The 24,265-nt window shown below is 39.8% G+C and overlaps 1 protein-coding gene across 1 annotated transcript in view; it reads right to left on the bottom strand.

Annotated features, from left to right (window-relative positions):
* Positions 1-483: 483 nt before the first annotated feature.
* Positions 484-24,265, bottom strand: part of NEDD4L (NEDD4 like E3 ubiquitin protein ligase) — a 413,015-nt gene continuing 389,233 nt past the window's right edge. The window contains exons 24-31 of the mRNA XM_075067477.1: positions 21,918-22,013; positions 16,368-16,441; positions 13,554-13,614; positions 12,641-12,700; positions 11,566-11,673; positions 8,943-9,039; positions 8,271-8,343; positions 484-5,979 (exon numbers count right to left, since the gene is read on the bottom strand). Of these exons, the coding sequence (XP_074923578.1) occupies positions 5,877-5,979; positions 8,271-8,343; positions 8,943-9,039; positions 11,566-11,673; positions 12,641-12,700; positions 13,554-13,614; positions 16,368-16,441; positions 21,918-22,013 (672 nt within the window). The 3' untranslated portion in view covers positions 484-5,876. The remainder of the gene's footprint in view (positions 5,980-8,270; positions 8,344-8,942; positions 9,040-11,565; positions 11,674-12,640; positions 12,701-13,553; positions 13,615-16,367; positions 16,442-21,917; positions 22,014-24,265) is intronic.

Here is a 24,265-nt window from a genome sequence, read left to right as displayed (position 1 = left end):
AAAATAAAGCTTGGAAGTAACTACTGAAAGTGGAGTAATATAAAAACAAAAGGGCTTATTTTGAATCGTGTGCATCTTGCATCTGCTGAAATAATTTTAACAAAAGTTACTTTTTGGTATTAAAAACAGCTTAACATTGGTGCATGAGTTAGGGGTGGGGAGATGTGTGTGGGGGGAAGGAGGTTCTGTATTTAATACCAGGGCATTCCTTCAAAAGAATGTGTAAAACAGTATATTGTGTGCATACTAACCATGCATTAATTGTGCAAGTCAACAACTGTCAAGTAGTAATTATAAAGAAAAGAGGTGAAGTACCTGGATGGCAGTAATGCTTCAGATAAATTGTACATAGGTGCTTTGATTACCATTGTTTACTTCCGTGCATCCTCCCCCTCCACCCAAACTTTGCTGGAAGTTACACCCCTTTTAACACAATACAACAAACTTTCAATTAGACAGACCGTGTATTTGAAGTATAAAATGTTCCAGCTTCCATAATTCTTTATTAAATATTTAACAAGTTGCATCATTTCATTACAACTTCATTTTGTCACATTGATCTTTTGCCATCAGGAAAACAAACTACAATCTCCTTCACTTCTCTTAAGAAAATAAATGGAAAAAGTGATTTTGTCCTTAAACAAAAACAAAAAACATTTTCCACTGTGTATCAAATCCAACCATACTTTAAAGCTATTTTGATTGTGAAAATGAGCATTATTTATAAGTAGTAGTTTTCAGATTTTTTTTTAAAATCAATTTTAATGTAGTTTAGTATAATTTTAAATAGCCTCATATTCTGAGGCGTTTTACAATAAAAAGTTACGAAAGATAGTGAATTTCATGTGGAATGTTTGAAACTATTTTTCACCTTTAGAAGTAGTCATTTCAGGTTTAAATTTGAATAAAGGTCATAAGTTCACAAACACAGAGCATAGCAAAATCACCTTCTAGTGGTTTTATTTGGGTTCTGAGAATCATAATGTATTCACTATGACATGGCTTTGCTAAAGCTGCATTGGAGACAAACTGCTCACAAGCCTCTTTAGAAGCCAATCTTGAACACAGAATTGATTAAAGTAGTATAAAAATGTATTACATATATGTACTGCTGTATGTGGGTACACACTGTGTATAGGTATATATAGTGGTAAAAAAGAACAAAAGCTTCATTGACGTTAACTGAAAGAGGAAAACATGACATTCTAAATGAAAGAGCAACATAAGAAAATCCAGATGGCTTAGAAGTATAGAGGCATGTGATAAATATGGTTTGTGGGGGTGGCCATGTGATATGAATGTAATGTTATGTGTGCAGTATGACAGACCTGAGGGATATGTAACATTAATATGGGGGTAGATTCCAGTTTTAGCAAAACAATTTTCCCATGCGTTTCAAACAAGTATCGCTTTTTAGTGCAACATCTAACAGATGTCGGAAGAGAGTTTTTTCCCAAAATTCCATACAAGCAAAAGAAAAGACTTTTGCTATTAAAAACACCCTCATGCTTGTGAAAATATCCACTCTGGTAATTATAAGATTTTTTCTTTTTCATCTTACCTATTAAAAATTTGATTTTGTATATCGTTGGTATACTGTACTTATTTATATATATTTGAAAAAAAGTGGTCCAAATGTGTCACTTATTCCTCCTGGTTATAAATTCCAGAACACAAAGGGTAAAATCCAGGCCTCACTGAAGTCAATAAGAGTTTTGCTATTGACTTCATCAAGGCCAGGGTTTCACGCAAAGTATATGAACAGATTCAATATCTCAGAAGTGAGATTTGCAAGTATGATACCGAACTCTGCAGTCTTGATCACCAGTCAGTAAAGGCTAATCACGTAACAGAGGTAGTGGATGTCTTTTGGGGTAGTGGAGATTGGGGGTGGAGGGAATGAGATACTTGGTTAGTCTGTAGAGCAGCATCCTCTGCTGGTTTGTCAGAAAATATTACAAGTGAGCATGCAGCTTGCCCTCCCTGCACGAGAAATTCAGAGATAGGGATGTCTTCTCTAGGATGAGAGATTTAAAAATAAAATAGAGTGAAATAACAAATTCACCTCTTTATTTTTTTTATGTTATCTTCAGTGGCAAGACAAAAGGAAAATAAATTTTCAGGAAGAAATTAGTTCCAATCATGAGTTTCCATCAACTAGGAATAAACGCTGGAATTATGATACATAACTGACCTGTGTTACAAGAGAGCCAGAGATAAGAAAGACTTGATGTGAGCAAGAAATTACAATAATTTGGCCAGATAGAATATTTTTAAAAATACAAATTTTACAAAAAGTATCTGTTTTATGATTAAGAGGGTGAACTATCCATACATAGTCAAGGTGAATAAATGTGAATACAGTATTTGAATTTTAAAGAAAGGCACCAAGTTAGAGCACAAGTCCGAATGGAATAATGTCCTCATTAATTAAGGTTTAATAAATAAGAGACATTTAGCCACCTTTCCCTAGAAAGAGTCCTTCAAAAACAGTGTCAGGAATTCCAGAAGAACTTCTAAGAGGTTCAGTGTATTAGAAGAGAAACTCCAAGAAATCTACTTTATATCCTAATAGTCAATGCAAAAACAGCTTCAACATATACAGTTCTTAGTTACAAAGTAATCTGTAGAATAGAATCAAACTCCCTTAGAGGTGCTGTTTCGCTGAAGCACACGCTACATACCTGGACCTCACACAAGTCATTCGCAAAACTGTAGACAATTCCCTGGGTTTAAAGAACAGATTCCACAGGTGGTAATGGCTGACACAGGGGGCATTTCTACAGTAGGGTTTTTAGCCACTAAGGTAATCTACCTTAGTGCAACATCTGCTTTGCACTGGTGCAGTGCATTTACACTAGAGGTTTGCACCAGTGCAGCTACATCAATACAACTTCACTGGTGGCTAAAATCCAAGTGTAGATAGACAAAGCCAAGGATTGTGCTGCTCAGGAACTGCCTGTTAGCAAACGAAAAAGAACTTCTAGTATGCAACACATAAGACTTTGTGCAATAAAGGGGTTAGACTGAACAATTCACTTTGCACATTATAAATTTACCTTGGTAATATCCTGGATTACTTGCTGGAATTCGTCAAAGACCCTGATGAAAAGGGACAGACTCACTTCTACAGTCAGGTTTAAGTTCTCTGGACTCTAAGGGGCTGGGGGATATTTTTTGAGAAACATTTCTTGTACTTATTTTCCAATACTGAGTACTTTCAGTGATTAAAAATACAAATTTTCTCCTTAACAGGAATTTACCTCAATACAGTAATGTATACTCAAGTCTTTTGGAGTTTCTATTCTTAGTTTATGTGTAAGTGGATCTGAAAAGACGTTAGCCTAATTTTCCAAAAGCCTGATCTTAGAAAGTTATACTCTGTTATTTCATCGTTTGCAGTTATACAGAGCCTTTCGTCTTTGCACACAGATCTGAAGCCCATTTTGCAAATAGGGAAACAGGCAAAGAATTTAAATGACTCAAGCAAGGAGTCATAGTGAGAGTGATGGCAGAGTTGGGAATTTAACCCAAGTCTCCTGACTCCCAGTTCCCCCAGCCTAACTGCTAGACGACACTATCCCTTATTATACAAGCGTTAGTTTATATTTCAAGTCTATAGCAAAAACTCATAGGAGTCCTTGGAATAAGGTTCTGTTACATGGCACTGAAGCAAAATGTAGCCTCCAAACATATAAAAACTCTTCCAATTAAGACATTGTTTTAAAAAATACAAAACAAAACAAAACAAAAAACCTGACCATGGAGTATGCCTAATTTTTAAAGGCAATTCCATGTCCTAGCTACAGAAGTTTGGCATGTAGATATACATTAGAAAGATCAGATCCCACTCTCTAAAAGCGTAAGAGGCTATCAAAATAGTGTTTTACATCTATTCAGATTCAGCCCACTTCATTCTCATGTCCAGGTTTTCAGCTCACCAGATGGGAAAAAAGGAATGTCTTAAAAAAAAAATTAATATAGAAAGGGAATTAACCTTAATCTACATTCAAATTAGAAGGTTCAAAACTTCTTCATGCACCTATTGATTCTTCAAACTTTTGTGAGCAAACGGAGGCTGCATCCCAAGCCAGTCAAAGTTTGACAAATTAGCATTTGCTGAATGTTATTAGCTTTGATGAGTTTTACTAAATTAGCTCTCATTGCTATAGTTAATACTTGTTACACTCCCTGCTTGCAACTGCTGCTGAACGTGTTGCTGGCAGCGGATTGCATGTGCCAAAAAAATAATAATAATAAAAATAAATTAAAAAAAGCTCAGTTCTTGGCAATAAGGGGTGAAATTGTTTCAAATATTCTTGCACTCTGTCATCTTGCTTGTGAATAAGTGTTAGTTGGGGTCTTAGAAAAAACAACAAAGTGTGTTACGTAGATGGACCAAAACCTCACAAAGCTGAACATAATCAAATTGCTGAACGCATACCCATAAACCCATCCTACTGCTATGTTAACCATTTAACTTCAGTGGATCAAATGCAAGTCTTCTCTTTTGCCTTTAATCTATCACACAACAGATACAACTCAGGCATTATAGTTTAAGCATGCAACATGTCATAGGTAACAAAACTGATTAGATAACTGTATATATTAAATAATCTTTGTGATTGAATAAAAAAAAAAAAAATCACAAAAAACAATTGGTGAGAACGTCTGCAGGCCCAGCTCTACATCTGGTTTTTATACAGCAGCAGCAGCAGCCAAATTCACAATTAATAGATATTGCACCCGAAAGACATGTGCAGTGAGAAGGAATATAATCACATTAATGTTTATGATAAAAAACAGATATGACCTCCATGTGTTACATAAAGTGCCTTCAGAGTTGGTGCAGTTGGAAACAAACAAAAAACCCAACCTTGTTATTTAGGTATCATTAGCAAATGCATACAAATAGGAGACACAACAGATCTGGTTTCCACAGTTCCAAATCAAGCAGTGCCAGGTTTCATTCAAAATGCCTCCATTGCAAATAGTAAAGAGGAAAGGATAGTAGAAGAATCACTGTACAAAGTTAATGACCGGGTTAAGCATTTTTTCCTATAATGATAATGCCAACCCCATCCCAAAGTGTTTTATAGTACACATAAATATTACCAAGGAATAATGAGGTGATTTCTTCATTGACTGTGAGATTTGGCATGCTATGTTATGATCCTCTCTCAGCTTGTAACTATTCTATTGATTTATACAAAAATGTAACATCCAATCTGTACTTTTTCTTCTGGGTACAGAAAATATTAATGTGCTGAATGAAAAGCTTTTAGATTTGCCATTAATATATTCCATCTGCAGAAAATTTCTCACAGCTTTTCTTACTCCAGCTTTTCTAACAGGTTGGGAGGACAAGGCTCAAATGCATTTTGAAAGTAAAAATGCCACTGGCATGAAGTCTGGTATGAAATTAAGATAAGAAAAAATGCTCATTTTTCCAAGTAGATGACATTTTTAATTGTGATGAAATAAAATCGGAATATGTCTAAATCATGTAAAAAGTAAACATGAGTTGTAATACTATACCTGTAAAGTGATTAATTCCATTCATTGTCATTAGAAAGTATGTAAAATATTTATTAAGGGCTTTGCCTACAGAGGCACAACATAAATAGAACAAGTCCTGCTGAAATGTAATTAGAGTACACGTCAACCAGTTGGTGATTTACTGTGGAAATATCAGAAGTGTTATCCACAGGTTGTAGTTCAAATTTCTGAATTTAGGCAACTGCACTGTAGAAGAGTTTGCTCCATGAACCAACATTGTGCAACTGTTCTGCCATTGTCACTTGTTAATGTCCATTAGGCAAATTCAACAGTTCAAGCAGAACTTGCTTGACGGGGGGGGGGGGGGGGTAGCTGTTTTAATCCACTCCTTCAAATCCTTGAGCATTTTCAACTGCCATAAGAAGCTTCTCTCGTAAATCTTCAAAAGATTCATAAGGAGGTAAGTCAAGGCGATTAAAGCTGAAATTAAAGGGGGAAAAAGTATCATTTGATAATCAACTTAAAGTAAAAAAAAAAAATATACGGAGGTCAAATAATTTGGAGGCCTCATCAGGGAGGTGTTATCTTATTGTCTAAATGGAACCAACTACATCATTTCCTTTTTCTCCTAATCTCCTGGGCCCTTGCTAAAAACCCTGGTTGCTATCCACAGATAACCAGCCCTTTCTTCCCATTCAGACATGAGACTGAAAAACTGTCAAATCTACTTGGAAGAGAAAAAATAATGTATTTTTAATTGTTTCTTTCTATACGAAACCAGGCTTGAGACAGAGTTGTATCAGTTCCAAAGACATGGCAGAGATGCACTGAATTTAAAGGTCAGATGCTCATTTTTCCTCTAGGGGAGTGGGAACAGCAACAAAAAAAAAACAACAGAGAAGGCTCTTTGAAAACATCCTTGATAATTTAATAGATAACAGAAATTGTTCTGTAAGTAAGCTCAGCCTCCTGCTATAGAATTCTGTAGGATGGTTCAAAACCTATAGAAAGGTGATTACTATTAAATGCTGTAAGTTTTATTTTCTATTGAACACCAAAGCATTGAAGCCTCATTTATTTATAGGGGTTCCATACATGGAAAACATTCACAATAATTAATCTTTGGGGGTTTTTTTTTGCTTCACAGATTCTCAGTGCCTGTCATCTGAGTTTTATGGATGTGTCTGGCTAACTTAAATTAAGTCAATTGGGCTGAGGCCTCCGCTTTTCAGTGAATTGTCTGACAAGGCAGGGGCAGATGGAGCCTTTTGGAACCAGCTGCTCCTGTGCACAGTGTTTTTTTCTGTGGTTGTGCTTTGTTGGCTCACAGATTTTCGCAGAGCTCATTCTACCCACTTTTCAAGGAAGAGAATAAAAGTCATTCACTGAAACTGAATCCAGGTATGTGGTGATGAGAGTAAAAGCTGCCTGCAAAAGTAGGACTGATTGGGGGAGAGAGGGAGGAGGGGAACAAGAGATTTTTGAAGTAGATTCTATTTGTGCAATGGCCAGTCCCGCTTTCCCATGTCACTTATTTATTTCCATTCATTAGTTTCTCAGAGAGAAAGAGGAAGGGGTAGTAATTCTGTAAGACATATGAAACAAGGGCCACAATAGTAATGTACTTATAATGTGAGGCACTTTTGTTCCTTTCCTTGTGCCACTCAGAAGCACTGTCCCCCTCTCTGTACAATCTACCTTTCATTGTAAATAGCCCCATGCACTAGTCTGTATTGTTCAAAGCTCACCATTTCTATCAAGCGACAGAGCAAACTTTAGGATGCAAACACCTACAAGTGTTTTCATATTAATTTAAAACAAGTATTTTTATGGTGAGAGATGAAGAGATCCAGGCAGAAGATTCCCCCAGCATAATACTGATATGGCAAAAATGTGGGACTTGGGGCTTGACCATCAAAGATGTCAAGTGCTCTGATCCGGATACACCAAAGCACTTAATCACGTGCTACAAGTGATGTGGTGGATCAGGTCGCACTGCTCTGTACCTTGCAGGATTAAAAGGTAAATTATATCTGACACACAAAAAAAGTCTTCTAGCAGAAGGGATTAAAACTGTTATAGAAGACACTTCCATCTCATTAGCACACGGGCTTAATTGCCAAGTGCTTAAGGCAATTTGCAGACTAATGGATTCCTTCAGATTTAATAGAAAATTAACAGCTGCTGTACAGGAGTAGCAATGGCTTGAAATAAGGTGAAAAAGCTTTCAAGTAGAATCCCTTCTGTGCAACAAACACATTAAAACATATCAGCTGCAGCCCAAGAGAAACATCTCCCACCTTTAAGGGACAACTGGACCACTGTCATATAGAACAAATTCTTTACCGAAATAAAAGTATGTAAGATTTAAAGTGGCTTAAGTGCATCTACATTCGGGGTTTGCACCTATTAGCTTTCTAACGTAAATCAGCTTTTAATGTGCTGGACAGGATTAAACAAAGAACCTTTTGGAAACTAAGAGGAGCAGTTATAACAGACTGAAATTGAGCTGGCTAGTTCCTGGAATTTTGTCGGTTTTATGCCGGCTGCAGTTTGAGAGCAGATAATTCTTAACTCCTTGAACGTTTAGAATTGTGACAGTGAATGTACAAGGCTGGAGATTATCCCATTTTATAGAAAACTGTCTCTATAGCACAAAGGCATGATCGTAAGATAGAGTATGTTCCTGGCAAATCTGGTCACCAGTATCCATCCTTTCTTGGCAGTGTAAGAATCCATAAACTCCTTAATTTTATGTTTTCATTACTCACCATGTGTGAGCTCTGGGCAATTTTTCAGGACTTCCCCATTGCTCTATTGTAAACAGCTGAGGACCATTTGAACCTGGACAAAAAGAGTAAAAAAAACCCACAAGTATAGTTTAAGCACTAGATTTTAGATAGACTACTTAAATGCTATAACTCAAAATTAAATGTTTGCAAAATTATAGGTTAAATCCTCGGCTTGTATAATTGGTAGACTTCACTGACGTGAACGTACAAGTTAAAGATGCTAAGTATCAGGCTCTATATTTATAAATACTATCTACTCATTATTCCATACAGTTAATTTTAGGTGCAATGTATATAATGCCACAAAATAAGTATACATTAACACTGCAAAAGCGATGTACCGGTGGGCTTCCAATCTGCACAGCAGCAGCCACACATACGCACCCTTTACCCTATCAAGCTTATTACAGCAGAGAGCAAGAATATGCCCTCCACAGCTGCTGTCATAAAGCCTCCACAGGTTTTTTGCGTTGGGAAGGAGCAATTCAACTGACAATGGAGTGAAAACTTCCATCTTGTAATAACCCTATCATGCATAGGTTCTCTTACTGGCCCATTATCCTACTCAGAATTGGTCCAACCCATTTCAAAGAGCAAAAATAAAGAGATTTAGTGCTAAACAACCTTAAGTACCTTCAATTTTTAACTCACCATAAAGTTCAGCAAATCCATTCATAGGCACTCGTGATGTCCCAGTAACAAACTGCAACAACCGGATACGCTTTTCAGCATCCATCAGTAAGACAGCCTAGTAACAAACAGAGAGTCAGCAGGCTATATCACATGATACAACAGTGTGTGCAGGCATCAGGTGGATTAAAAAAAAAATCATTTATATTGTGGCACAAGAACTAGATAGATAACTTCAAAGGTTGGAGAGTCTTACAGTATTTTCTTTTGCTGACGTGATACCAGCCTTTCTAATCTTAGATAAAGAGACTCTTCTCTCAACTGCCATTAGGTCAAAACAGTCCACTGCTTTGGCAACAGTTGGGAGTAGTACATGTAACATCAGTATTTTGGATGAGTTGACTTTCCTTTTGGTACAATCAGTAAAAATAATTACTTACCTGTAAAATACTCCTGGAGGAATTCTGCACCAAAAAATTAAACATTCTGCGCACAATATTCTAAAATTCTGAAAATTGTATTTGTCAAAATAACACTATATTGAAAGTCCAGTTTCAATTATTTTGGTAATTTATTTCAAAATACCTATCAGCAAGTATGACTGTAACAATACAGACACACACACAAAATTTTCCCGAGGAGCAGAAAGTTAAACCGTTCCTGCCTTTCTGTCCCCTTCCTTCCCCCAGAGCCCATCTGGGGTGCCCCCCTGGCTCAGACACCCTCAACCCCTCTCCTTCCCTCCCCAGTCCAGGGATCCAGAGGGAGAAACAGCTTGATTCTGGGTCTCAGGCTTGCACAGAGTTTTGTGTGCACCGCCTCCTTCCTTCAGAGCGTGCTGAGAACTGCAGCTGCTGGGAACCTTCCAGTTCCCTCCCCCTCCCACCTAGCCTTGTCTTCTATTTGCAAGCTTGGCTCTGCCAGGTCCAGCGCCCCCTAGTGGCAGCCAACATCTCTGCAGCCCATTCTGTGGGGAAAAAAGGAAATTCTGTGTGTCCAACATTAATTTCTGCAAAATTCTGCATTGCGTAGTGGTGCAGAATTCCCCTGGAGTAATACAATAACTGTTGTTCTTCAAGATGTGTTTTGTTCACAATTATATTCCACTATAAGCGCCTGCACAATCACTTAAAGGAGATTGACATATATAAACAGCTACAGTAAGCAAAATGTGTGAAATGAATCTTTCTAACAGAAGTCACAGAAAAGCAAATGACAGAGATTCCTTAAAAATGTATGATGCAATTCCTTGCTACTATCTTCTATGATATAATTTGATTAGATTCACTTAACTGGATGTGCTGTAGTCAGACCACAGACAAATTCTACATTTATTACACCAAATTATTCCCTAAGGTATTGTTTTGATATGGTGGTTATAGATCTGTATATTATGGCTATTCTAGCCACTGGATGAATGTAAAGAGCAGGGTGGCATTTATATATCTTGAGCCTACTGCTTTTACTGAAGGCAAACACATCTCAATGTCCTTATCCAGTAAAGCACACAGCTCCAAATTTATTTTTCATGCTTTATGTTCAGCCCAAGTAGGCACAAGTGGTCACATTTATTTACGTTAACACTCCTGCCTCCCTGACAAAACAGCTGAGTATTTAGCAAGTACAGGTGTATCTTGAATTGAAAAATTAATGAACGAGGCAAAGAACAAGATCTGTGAGAATCAAAAAGACCGTGTAAACTGCTGAAGATGCAAAAATCAAACCAGTATTGTGGATTAGCTTCCTATGCTGCTACGAACATCAGAGCAACATGCGAAAGGGAAACTAGATTGGGAGAGTGGAGGGAGAGGTCAAAAAGGAGACACTTCTAAAACACTCTGCACAAAAAGTGTAACAGTAAAACTGAAGTGCTCATGTCTATACAAAGGGCTTTTTAGGGGAAGGGTGTGCTACAAGAAGGCTAACCTTAGGATGATTTAAACTGGGAGGAACCATCAGTGCTGAAAGAAAGCAGCATGGAAAAAAACAGCTGTGGCAACAGATAGCAAATTAGAGCCAAGCGCACTATGTGATAAACAAAACAAAAAACAAACAAAAGGTGACTTTGGGTTGTATGTGCAGAGGCATCAAATCCGGGGAAGAGGAAATATCCCTTCTCTACATGTCTGTGATGCGACTGTACTCTTTGTTATCCAGGAAATATTAAGAGAACCAAGTATGTGTAGCTAGGCTAAGTAATGATCACGGGGAGACACAATGACAGTATACAAATATGTGGAGAGCTGAAACATCAACATTGGAAAAAAAATTTCAAGGCATAGAAGAGAGCAGAGCACAAAAAGATAAAACAAAAAACCACACACATTCAGACCTGGTAGCCTGCTAAACAGGGTGACAGTACAAGCAGTCTGCTTTGGACTTAACTATCTTGAATAATTGTGTATCATTTGCAAACATTGCCACTGTACTGTTCATCCCCTTTTCCAGATCATTAACGAATATGTTGAACTCTGTCAATCAACAAAAGAAGGATGGTAGTTATTATCTGGTGTGTGGAGAAGATAACTGTTTGGTGTTTTCATGGAGAAAAAACCCAGACTTCATACCAAAATGTACATCATACAGTGCACCATTCATCTCAGAAACAGAAAGATCATGAGAAGAGTGGGGTAAATAGTATTACCTTCCAGTACCACTGGATGACAGGATGATTTGGGCAGTAACCATTCTTGTAGATTGTGTGTTGTCTCCAGTCGTTAACATCAACATCTCCAAGGCCACACATTAATAACTAAGTATGGATGTAATTGTTAGGATGTTAATAGAAAATGGTGCACAAAGGAAAACACAATACCTACACAAACAGTGCTAACCCCTCCCTCCGCTGTCTCCTTTTAAACTGGTTTCAGAGTACAAGCTGTGTTAGTCTGTATCCGCAAAAAGAACAAGAGTACTTGTCGCACCTTAGTCTCTAAGGTGCCACAAGTACTCATGTTCTTTTTTCCTTTAAACTGGTAGGCAGTGCTTATACAAATACAAAGGGAAGCTCTCCTATCTCTAGTAGAGTTCCTGGAAAATGTTGACCTGTGAACTCTACTAAGATGAACGTCATTAGTATGTATGCTCAACAAGACAGGGACCACATCTGTCGCTGAATCAGCAAGTTCTGAACATGCTTAAGGACCTAGCTCAGTCTGTGCAAACATGTTTGCCCCCCCCACCATTTAATGAAAAGCATATCTCTCCACTCTAGATCATGATGATATAAAACACACGTTCAACTAAACTAGACCAAATAATTAGAGAGAAATCTACCTGTTCCTTCAAATCCATTCACACACCATTCACTCCAGAACAGGGCCAGCTCCAGGCCACAGCGCGCCAAGTGCGTGCTTGGGGCGGAATGCCGCGGAGGGCGCTCTGCCGGTTGCTGGGAGGGTGGCAGGCGACTCCAGTGGACCTCCCGCCGATGTTCCTGTGGAGGGTCCGCTGGTCCCGCAGCTCTGGTGGAGCATCCGCAGGCACGCCTGCGGGAGGTCCACCGGAGCTGCGGGACCAGCGGACCCTCCGCAGGAACGCCGGCAGGAGATCCACCGGAGCCGCGGGACTGGCAAGCGGCAGAGCGCCCCCCCGCAGCGTGCTGCCGTGCTTGGGGCGGCAAAATGGCTAGAGCCGGCCCTGCTCCAGAATCTAGCATTTCTAAGAATATGCAGTACTGATCTACTGTCCACAAAACAAAGTCATGTAAAGCTACTAACCTCCAACTCATTTTCATCAAAAATTTTAATCAAGTCTATAGGAAGGAGTTCTGTGAATCCCTGAAAGAAAAACAAAACAAAACTAATGTCTTCTCAGAAACAGATGTATAGTATCTGGTTTTTGTTTGGCTGACATTTCTTAATTTTAGAGCAAACTTCCTCAACATGAACATACACTTCCATACCAGATGGTGAATATTATATTGTGGCATGGAGATTTTATTTATTTATTTTTTTAAGACAAGGATTTTTCAGTTCAACAGGCCTATGGTGAGTAGAATTTCTGTCATCTTCTAAAACCCAAACCACTATGTGGTTTCCATAAGACTAAGAACAAAATTATTCTAGTTAGTGAATTAATGGGAGGGAAGAACTGACTGAAGCCAGACACTTGGATTTTGGTGCTCTGCAACAGCAATCCTTATAATTTTCTAGAAGCCAGAGCCTGAAAAATGTGCAGCAATGGATAGAACTGCAATGAAATTTGTAACACACAAGGGAGAATTAAAGGTAGGATCTGTGGATCACTGGGTTCCAGGATCTGTGGTTGCAGGGCAGCATGGCACAGAAGTAATCACTGCTGGCTAGGGAGGACAGGGGTTTTGCGAATGGAATGTAGTTGGTGGTCATAATAGAAAGGTAATGTTAGGATCATCAGTTAGAAGTTCATGTTGCTTAATTTTAAAGCCTTGTGAATCTTTTAAGGTGAAAGAGAAAGAGTATTACAGGAGAGGAGCCATAAAAACGTTTTCAGGATTTTACTAATTTTTTCTAAACACTGGAATTTTGGGATACTGCAAGATTTCCCATCCATAAATTTGAGGCCTGACGAGTCCATGCAAAAAAGATGAATCTTGCTCTACCACAATAAATTGAAAAGATTATCTGGCAGAAAACAACTAATGAAGCTTACCTCCAAGAAAGCGTTCATTTGTTTCTGAACTCTGTTTACAAACCTCCACTGGATGACTAAGCTATAGCAGATAAACAAAAACACTTTTATTAGAAGATATAAACAGAATGCTTAAAGAGCTCACCTATTCTAATGTTTTCAATTTCTCATTTGTAGCTTCAGTAATCATTCACCAAACACGGATATAAAATAAACTGAGCAAACGAAGGGAAAAATGCTTCCAATTTATGCTTGAGTTTGGATGTCTACTGAGCATATGAATATGTGCATCTCTTCATTAACTGCTCAAACTTCCACGAGAAGACATGAGGTGGTGAGAAAAAAATCACCAATGAGCATAAAAAAGTAATTCCAATGGATAGCTTACATTTAAATGGCTTTGGACATATGTTTAAAAATCTTTAGATATGACCCTTCCACATCATTAGGAGGTTTGCAGTAAAAGTGCAGAAGTTAAATGAAATTAATCTTTTTGTTCCTATGGAGATTAAATTTATTTTAAAGCAGAACATGGTGAAACAACTTGGTCTCTGATTGCAATAGCCTAGAAAACTAAGTTTTTTAAAAAATGGGGCCTTCAAGGTAGACTCAAATTATTTATCCTTATTTTTTAGGCACCTAAAGAAATGGTCTTTCAAAAGCACTGAAACATCCAGGAGTTCCCAGTGAAGCCAGTGGAAGTTACTGACTCATTTAGATACTTAAATATGGATTTAAGGTCCTAACTTCAGGCACCCATTTTTTAAAAGTGTTAGCTTGTATGTTTTACGCATATAAAGTGAATTTGGGATAGTAAGTCATCCCATTAATTCAGTTAAAAAGCAAAACTTCTGAAAGTTTTGCCTACAGCCTGAATTTCCATTATAAACTTTCTAGCACTACTTGTTTTGTGACTGAAATCTGGATTACGATTATGATTGCATACCACGGTACCATTAGAAAAATTACTACTGCATTTTACTATATGAGTGGTCAAGAGAAGGTATGCATTGTACTGGGGGTTATTACTTTAGAACACTGGAGTAGTTTTATAAGAGTATTTAGGAAGAGTCAAACAATTCATTAAAATAGAGTTCATCTGAGTGTGATTTAGGACCAAAAGAATGAGAGTTTGGAACTTTTAACAATTTTCTACAGATTAAGTGAATTTATGCAGAGATTATATCTACAAACAATAGCACTGATACATCCACCTGTGATAAAACAAGGAATTCAGTTTTCGGGAAGGATTTTTTGTTTTTTGATTTAATAAGAACACTGAGCATCAGCATCTCCTAGGAAGGACTGTAAAATGAATTAAATAGTCTGCAAACAATAGCCACTACTATATTTAAACAATCTATACTGCCACCAAGGTGTACAGAAACTCAAGCATTTATGCTGCTTGTACTACAATACTAAATCACTTCTGAATTAACATTGTGTCTTTTTGAATAACACTTTATAATTCCAATTCCTTCCTCATTCTTGCCCTGCATTCACAAACACACTCTCTTGATTATTGTGAACATATAATTAATATAGGGTTTGTTTAAGAGGTACATTTTAGTTATCAGGCAGGCTTGTGAGCAGCTATTGGTTTGTTTTCTTTTTTTGTGGGTACAGAAGATGAGGAAGACGAAGGTGTAGTTTATATTTTCATACATATTAGCTTGAATATTGTTAGTGTAATGGAGAATACAAATTATTTCTATGTACTGGGAGGAGTGAGGGGGGAATCCCTATGGAATTTTATGAAAGGATTTTTTTTTCCAGATATGCTAATTAATTTCCATATAACGAGTACACAACCAGGAAATGTGGAATGGGTAGCTTTTACTTGTACACTTCCTCATCTCTGAGAATAACTTAAATGTGTGAGTCAATACAGGAAATACCTTGGTGCAAGCAGAATTCAGTTGTGCAAACTTTCACAACATTGCCCTAGATTTTCAAGGAGCTTTTCTTTATTGTTCAGTATTAAGAAGAAAGAGAAAAAAAATGTTTATGGCACCTGATTTTGTGAGTCTGCAAACACAATAGTCAGGAAAAAACATGTCTTCAATCAATTAGGCTTGTAGATATATTTTAGATATGAAGAACAGAAAAGAATTCATAAAACAGAGAAGAAATTAGAATATCTAATGCTTTCCCCATAAGAGTCAGTCAGTACACTGGAAAACTGTAAACAATATAAAATAAAAAACCTTTTACAGGTTCCAATTCTGTATGTTACTTAAGCATGTGCCTAACTCTCATGCATCTTGCTGAATCATGACCAGAATGCTGAACAAAAAGTTATAAAATACTACATAAATAAAAAAAGAGTTTTGTTTATGCGTGCTTGTAATAGATTAATTAGAGCTTTACTATTTGCTTATTAGTTGTATCTTAATTGGATAGACTATCTAGTCTAATATCCATTTCCATCCACAGTAAATTTGACTTCAGATGATAGTGTTTAGATCTGGACTTCCTTTTGGTTTAGAATTTATACCCTATAGTATTAATAATGGCAAAACCCAGAATAAATAGATACCCAGTCTTGAAAGTACCACCTGCCACAACATCAAGATGGCTTTTAATACATTCCATGCATTAGGGTGATTAATCTTGGTTGTACTTTTTACAGTGATTAAAAATGATAAAATTCAAACCAGCAAAACACTAATACTCAGACAAGCCATGTTAGTAAAAAGGATTTTTCTATTTAATGATCAGTTGTCTGCAGAGTTTATGCTACACACTGTAATATCTTAGCGGGTTAAATTCCCAAAAGCATGCTACTGTGGTTTGTTAGACTTATAAATTAAACACAATAAAGTATATACATACTCAATATATTCCCTTTTGTTTTCATTTGTTACCATGATTTCTGACCCATTTGGCTTCAAATCAACTTGATATGTCTGTATTTTAAAAGACAAAAACAAAACATGGAATTATTTCAGGAAATATATCTTTAAGATCTACTATCTTTGAATAGTGTGTTGAAAGTTCATTAGAAGAGAGTTATTACGTAAGTATCTGTTAAACTATTTTCTAATAATTAAGCTCTCTATAGTTTTCAATGTATGTTAAAAAGTAACTAATGTTAAAATAGCTAATGAGGCTTTTATACTGAGCGTCAAGATGTTTCATATTTAAAGCTGGCATCATTAGGACAGATTGCTGTATAGTCACATATGAGCTTGAATTATGCACTGTATTTCATTAAGTGAGGAGGCCGGGGTGCATTTTGTGTTTACTATTCAACCGGTAAAGAATTAAATTAACAATGCTCAACAGGGAAAAGAGAGTTTGTTGAGTCAAGAACTCAGACTGACTGTGAAGCAATTTTTGGATTACCACCTCACAACACCTGGGACAACAAGCTTGCTACGGTGGCTATCTTCCAGCAACATAAAGCTGCTACAGTGTCAACTTAACTGGCTGGGGTAGTATTTCTCCAGCATGGGCAAACCCCTGGGTAGTACAGGGAGTAGTGTCCAGTGGCAAAGGAAAATAACGCTGGGGTCATGGCAGCTAGACATAAGACAGATATGGGTTGCTTTAACTTATGCTAGGATCTACTCCAGTTTGTGAAGGAAACAGGACTGGGGGGTATAAAGGTGGCATGTTTACCCTCTACACCTCCTGAACTGCCCACTACCACACCGGAGTCTGGGTCATTCTCCTTCCTTCTCCATTCACGAATGTCCCCTCTTCCCATGCAGAAAAGGGGATATCATTCACTTCCATGGCTCCATCTCCCCTTCTCTAGATTCTGTATTTGGGGGGAGGGGTATTTCACATGACTGGGGTCGCTAAAAGGGTGAAATCTGACTGGTGGGTGACACACATCATTCCCTGTGGAGCTTAGGTGAGGAAAATGAAGCCCAGGCTGTATGCTCCTTTTAAATGGAGCCTCCCATTTGACATGGTGCCATGGCCAGAGGGTGCCCCTGGCATCTATGCAGATCTGAGGAGCCCACTACAAATGAAATCTCCTTTAGTGGTTGATTAATACTGAATTGTTTAGCAGGAGGGACACGATCAGAACACTAGGTCAGAGTATGAAGAATCATTTGGCTAATGAACATGTTACAGTTTTGGCAAAATGCGGAACAGCTATCTGAAGATCTAGACAAATATTTTGAAGAATTTTAAAAGTTACCAGACAGCATAATAACCAGAGAAACTTTGATTTGAAAAACGGCACCACCACAAAGCAGGCAGAATTGTTAGAAGATTTTGTTAAGCACAAAAACCACAAGGACAGAATTCTAAAGAACGTTTCTGATGATTATATAGTTCTGCTAGAAAGTGAGGTAACCTAGATGGGGGAAAAAGGAGCAAGACTGAAACCCATTTACTGTATTTGTTTGCCACTTACTCATTGGTAGAGCCTTTAAAACAAGAAATGCCAACATTTACAGTAAACTAAAAGATGCAAACAACGATCTGAGGAAAATAAAATTGACAAGCAGGAATTCAACAAAAATTACTCTGGATGATTACTGCATAAGCCAGAAAATGGGATCTTTTAACTAAAGAATGGAATGGCAGATTGAGCACAAGACGAGCTGTCAAACAACATATGCCCTTTAGCAGCAGCTGCAAAGGAAAAAAAAACCCCAAAACAAAAACAGCATATTTGTCACGAAGGTGAATACAATGTCTTCATGCTAGTCTCTCCAGAATCCTGACCAACAATTGGGAACAGCCAAACAAGTCCCTGAGAGAACCCTCTAAAGTATTCGTCCGAGTTCACGTTATGCTGGAACTGGACTCTAGGCATTTAGTCAGAATGTGTGACTACACCTACAGTGCAAACATAAGCTTTGATTCACTCCTGCAGTGCAGGATGTGCACTTGGTCTAGGATTCATTTTAAGGGAGACTGGGGGTATGGCTACACTTGGAAATGTGCAGCGCTGGGAGTTACAGCTGTGGTCGTACAGCTGTGTAGGAACAGCGCTGCAGTGTGGCCACACTCACAGCTACCAGCGCTGCAGTGTGGCCACATTTGCAGCATTTGCAGCGCTGTTGGGAGTGGTGCATTGTGGGCAGCTATCCCAGCATTCAAGTGGCTGCAACGTGCTTTTCAAAAGAGGGGGGTGGGGTGGAGTGTGACAGGGAGCGTCGGGGAGACAGAGAGAGCGGATTTTTGGAGCAGACACTGTGAGCTCCCTGCCTTGCAAATTCTGGCCATTTCCCCCACCCCTCTCTCAATCACTCTTAAATGTAAAAAGGCTTCAGACCAGATAAGCAGCTTCTCCGAGGGACTCCCTCCCCCCCACCGTGCTGTTTGTCTCCTCAAGCAAACAGCTGTGAACATTCCAAAGCCTCGGCTCGGCTCGCTCGCTGGAGCAAAGAGCAGCTGTGTTTGGTAGCTCCGGGGAGTACCTTCCGGTTTGTTGTAGACAGGAATTCTGGGATACCTCTTAATACCCTGGAGGCCAATAACAGCGCTGGTGAGTGTCCACACCTGATGAGCAGCGCTGCATCACCAGCGCTGGATTCGCTACACCCGTAGCAGACCAGGAGTACAGCCAGCGCTGCAGCCAGGGAGTTGCAGCGCTGGCTGAGCTTTGTAAGTGAGGACACCGAGTAAGTTGCAGCGCTGTAACCCCCTCACCAGCGCTGCAACTTGCAAGTGTAGCCAAGCCCAAAGGATGAAAGGCACTGATTGCTTTAAGCTCGTATTCTGCTCCTGGCAATTTCTACTGTCAAATCCTGAAGTCTAGCTGCACTGGTGGAACCCATGGAGTGAATCTAGCCCATGTTAGGTACAACCTTGTGTTTCACTCTCAGCATTTTCATTTCAGAAGTCCCCAGTAACTGGGGACAACAATAATAAACTAAGTACCTAGTAAAATGATGCGGAGGGAAAAGCGAGATTTAATAAAAACTATGATCAGTATGGGACAGACATACACAGAGCCTCACAGCTATGCAATAACTGAAAGTCAGAGAAGACAAAAAAGGAAAATCACAAATAAAAGAACAGCTTTAGTCTCCTGGTGAAAGGGGATAAAGATATTCAGATCTCAGCCACAAATAATGGCATCCAAGAAGAGGCAGGATTTTGTTGTTTGTTTCTTTCTCATCACCAGAAGCCACATCACATTTAGACAACGACAAACAATATCTCAGAGCTATTATGGGCTCTGAATGTAGCACAGGTCCTTCAATTTTCTGTTATTGAAAGGAGGCTCCCCAGCACTTTACATATTGATAATAGCCATCCCATGGATTTCCTGCCTTGTTAGTAAGAACTATCAAAATCCTGCCCCTGTTGTTTAATAAAGGAGAAAGAACAGATGTTTGAAACTTTATTATTGTTCTTCACTTCTTGCATATTTTTGCGCTATTTATATAGAATAAAAATATCAAGGACAACAGCAAATTCAGGAAGCAAAGATGTCTCCCTCTCTGGCATACACAACTTCCTTAAGGATTTCATTCAGTCCCTTACACAAAGAGATTCTCCAGGATCCTAGTTCCTCCGAGCATTTCAGTGCAATACGGTGAAATCAACTTGGAGAAAATTTGGGCTATTGTATCATCTAACACGTACGCTACCTTCTAAAGGCTTTTAATTTTCTGCAAGAGGAGCTGTACACTTTTTGTCTAGGTGTGAGTTTCCTTCAGTCTGTGGCTGAGCTGTGATTCCTCATTCCCATAACAGGTCCCATACTCCCTTACCAATCACCTGCTTCCATTTATACCTTTTTGGGAAAGCAAGAAATATCCTTCCTTTTAAAATTCCTTATTTACCATTCCTAATCCCAGCCTACTGCAGTAAGACTGGAAATACTCCTGTACGTGCCACTGCTACCTGGGGGATCTCTCTGCATTAATGTGGGGGATCTATCAGTCTCAAAGCTGAGAGGGAAAGTAGTAGACCAGAAGAAAGGGGAATGTTTTCAGTTCTACCATTGCAGAAAGGCGGTGACAAGAGGCAAATCAGGCAATGCCACCCCTCCACCACTCCCAAATGACATGGAGAGAGCAAATCTACTGGCTGGCCCCAGGAGAGGCACCTGAGAGAGATGGACTGCTGGCCAGATGGTGGGACTAGCGGTAGTCAGGTGGGGAAAAAGGTGGAGGGGGGGGAAAGAAAAAAATGGATGCCCAACCTGGCCTGTATCTCTCTTTACCCCACCACCCAGGAGTTGAGGAAGTTCCTGCCTTATGTAGCTCTCCCAGAGCCTATATGGGATGCAGGGTGTAGCTGGGAGGACCCTGGCCTGAGTCTCTCTCCAGCCATCTGCACCCGTCTGGGCAATGGGGGAGCTCTGGCCTTTGTGGTGACCCAAGGGGAAGGAGAGGAGGGAATAGGCTGTGGAATGGCCATGGCTCTGTTCCCGGTTCCAGCCTTGGCTCCACTCCCGGTGCCAGCCTTGACCCCTGGCTGTGGCTTTGTTCTCTGCCCCAACCCCAGACCCTCCTGCAGCTGTGGCCCCACCCTTGGCCCTGTTACCCCTGTCCACACTTTCCCCTCTCCCAGAGCTGGGGGGGGGGGGGGGGGGGAGTGTGAGTGAAAGGTTTGGGGACCACTGCTTTAGAACATTTGTGGTGTTTAGTTACTCTGGCAAGCTGCCAAAGTTTTCCTGACAAATGTAAGTCAGAGAGAGGAAATAGTGATTTTTAACAGTTTCACAGCAAAGGCTTAACAGAATTTCATGGGACAAAGAAAAGGCACCTTGGTAGCCTCAGGGTGGGTCCCCCTGCGAATATCAAAGGCCTGCTGCAAACAGAGGCAGTGCAAGAGCTTCCAACAAAAAATGTCACAAAAATCTTTTATAATGGAGAATGTTTGGCAACGTAAAAATAGCATTTGCTACCAGCTTCCTCGTTAATAAGTTAGTTGTTCCTGACCTAGATCATTTTCAGTAGTGTCTATATAGTAAAAAACAAACAAAAAAACAAATCCTATCTTCACTTGGCACCTTAACTGGCAGTCTGATCGCAGAGGCCAAAGTCTGCATCAGGCATGAAGACACCTACTCTTTCACGCCAGAGGTGGTCCCTCCAGATCAAAAGCTGAGGAACTTTTCTAGCAGAGTGTTAGGGAAGCTTATGCACACCACTGCTTCCCATACTGTTTGTAGTTCACCTCACTGAGAGGATTGCTATTTAGAGACCTGGCCACTGGGCCTGAACAAACTTACTTATGGAACTTTCCCATAGTCTTAGCTGACCCCTGGAGAAAGGAGTCCAGGATCTGAGCCCTGCATGGCAGTTGGCAGTACTGACCATTAACACTTGAAAGTTCCAATTAAGTTCCCAAACCACATATACTGCCCAGCATTAGTGAATGTTTGGCAGTAACTGACAAGTAAAGAAGAAGGAAAGAAGTTTGAAATCTTTGTTTTCTTTTTTAGTAACCGATACATACTTGTCCAAAGTTTTCCTCATCTATGCAAAACATGAGATCCAGCTCCGTAGGGTCATTTTCCAGGATCCATTTCAAAGAGTTATAATATTCACTATCCTGTAGTAACAGAACAGGTTACAAGTAAGCACTCTTTGAAAATGCGTACATTATTGTTTACTTGCCATTATATGCTACATTCTATAAACATAAAAACCAGTAATCTGAAATTAGAGCTCTAGAAATAATTAAAATGGATTGCAATCTCTCACATTTCTTATCTGATTGTACAGTCTTCCTTTTCATTTTGGTACAGCTATAATAAAGTGGAAATCACATAGTCTGCATTATTAATTTACATCAGGGGTCAGCAACCTTTCAGAAGTGGTGTGCCGAGTGTTCATTTATTCACTCTAATTTAAGGTTTCGCATGCCAGTAATACATTTTAAAGTTTTAGAAGGTCTCTTTCTACTAGTCTATAATATATAACTAAACTATTGTTGTATGTAAAGTAAATAAGGTTTTTAAAATGTTTAAGAAATTTCATTTAAAATTAAATTAAAATGCAGAGCCTCCTGGACTGGTGGCCAGGACCCGGGCAGTGAGAGTGCCACTGAAAATCAGCTTGTGTCCTGCCTTCGGCGCACGTGCCATAGGTTGCCTTCCCCTGATTTACATTATTCCTGAATACTACATTTTCTCTGTTCACACTCATGACTGTGTTACTTATACAAAAATAAATCAAATTAAAATGCTCTCTAATAGCCCAGTAGTATCATTTCATTCCAAGGAAAAGTTGTTGCCAACGTATTAATTTGCTTTATTGAGTTGAAAAAATCCACCAACTACTAGATTCCCACCATTTCCTGAAGGGCTCATGTCTTCAACTTCTATTAGATTTACAATTAAAGAGTGAGCCAACAGGAGAGAACACCACAAAACAAATAGTGAAAACAGCACCAGCAAAGGTGATCAAAAATTAAGGTTTCCAATTACAAGCAGCAAAAAAGGTAAGCGAAAAGTTTAACAACTCAGAATCAGGTCAGAATAGAGTTTAGTCCTGGCTGGGCTGGTGGCAGGGGCAGACAGAATTTATTCTTCCCCTTCAAGGAGCAGCTGGGGCTGGGTCAAGACCCACTCCCAGAAACCTCCCATGGCTGCACCTCTCCCCACAGCCTCCTGCCCCCCATTTCTACTCAAATGTGGAGGGAGGAGTCACTGTATGGGGAGCTGCTCTCCCATCCGCCAACCCTCAGGCATCCAGACCCCCATTCCCAGATCCCCCCTGCTGAGCTGCACCCTCCTGCACCCAGAACCCCCCACACCAAGCCTCATCCCCTGCATCCGGACCCCCATCCCTGTACCCAGACCACCCCTCACCGAGCTCCCCGGACTCGAAGCTCCACCCCACTGAGCCCCACCCCTCCTGCACCCGGACACCCTGAGGTCCCCACACCTGGACCCCCATCCCACTGAACCCTAACCAGCTGAGCCCAGGCATCTCCCCCAGGTGCTCTCCCCCAGCACCTGGACCCCCCACTGCCCTACATACTGGGATCCTGCCAGGCTGAGCTTGCCTTTCCATACCTGGATCGGGGGCCAGGGCTGGGGTTTCATTTGAGATTCTGTCCCTCTCACTTACTATCTTGGTACACCTGGTGTAGAGGGGCAGGGCCTGGGGTGTTTCTGGGACAGGCCCAGCCATTGCGCTTTGTCAGGGTCAGGCGCAGCCTCACCCAAGTCTGTGTTGGGGGATGGTGCGGGGGGCTTGCAGAGTGATCTCCCACCTCTGCGGCCTGTGCTCCCCACGGCCATACTAGGTCCTCCACAGATTTGTTGACATTATGCAAAATTTTGCAAAATTTTTATTTTTTTGGCACAGAATTCCCTCAGTAATAATGTAAGTCACAGACGTAATTGTCCTGCTCTAGTCATCACTGGGGTTAGACCTCAGCCAGAGTATTGTGTCCAATTGCCGGTGCCCCTCTTTACGAATGGTGTGGATAAACTGTCGAGACCCCGGAAAAGAGCAACAAAAATGATAAAAAGGCTTAGGAAACATGACCTATGAGGAAAGGACAATTGAAAAAAGACAACTGAGGAGAGACCTGATCATCTTCAAAAATGTTAGGAGGATGGTGACCAATTGCCCTCCATGTCTACTGAAGATAGGTCAAGTAGTAGTGGGCTTAATCTGAAGCAAGGGAGATATAGATGCGATATTAGGAAAATCTTTCTAACTATAAGAGTAGTTAAGCTGTAGAAGAGGCTGCCAAAGGGGGCTGTGGAATCCCCATTACTGGAGGTTTTTCAGAACAAGTGGGACTAAAACCTGTCAGGGCTGGTCTAGGTTTATTTGATCTGGTCTCAT

This window comes from Chelonoidis abingdonii, chromosome 6 (genome assembly GCF_003597395.2).
Source record: "Chelonoidis abingdonii isolate Lonesome George chromosome 6, CheloAbing_2.0, whole genome shotgun sequence".
In the NCBI taxonomy this organism is placed as follows: Eukaryota; Metazoa; Chordata; order Testudines; family Testudinidae; genus Chelonoidis; species Chelonoidis abingdonii.
This window is presented reverse-complemented; position numbering and strand designations above follow the sequence as displayed.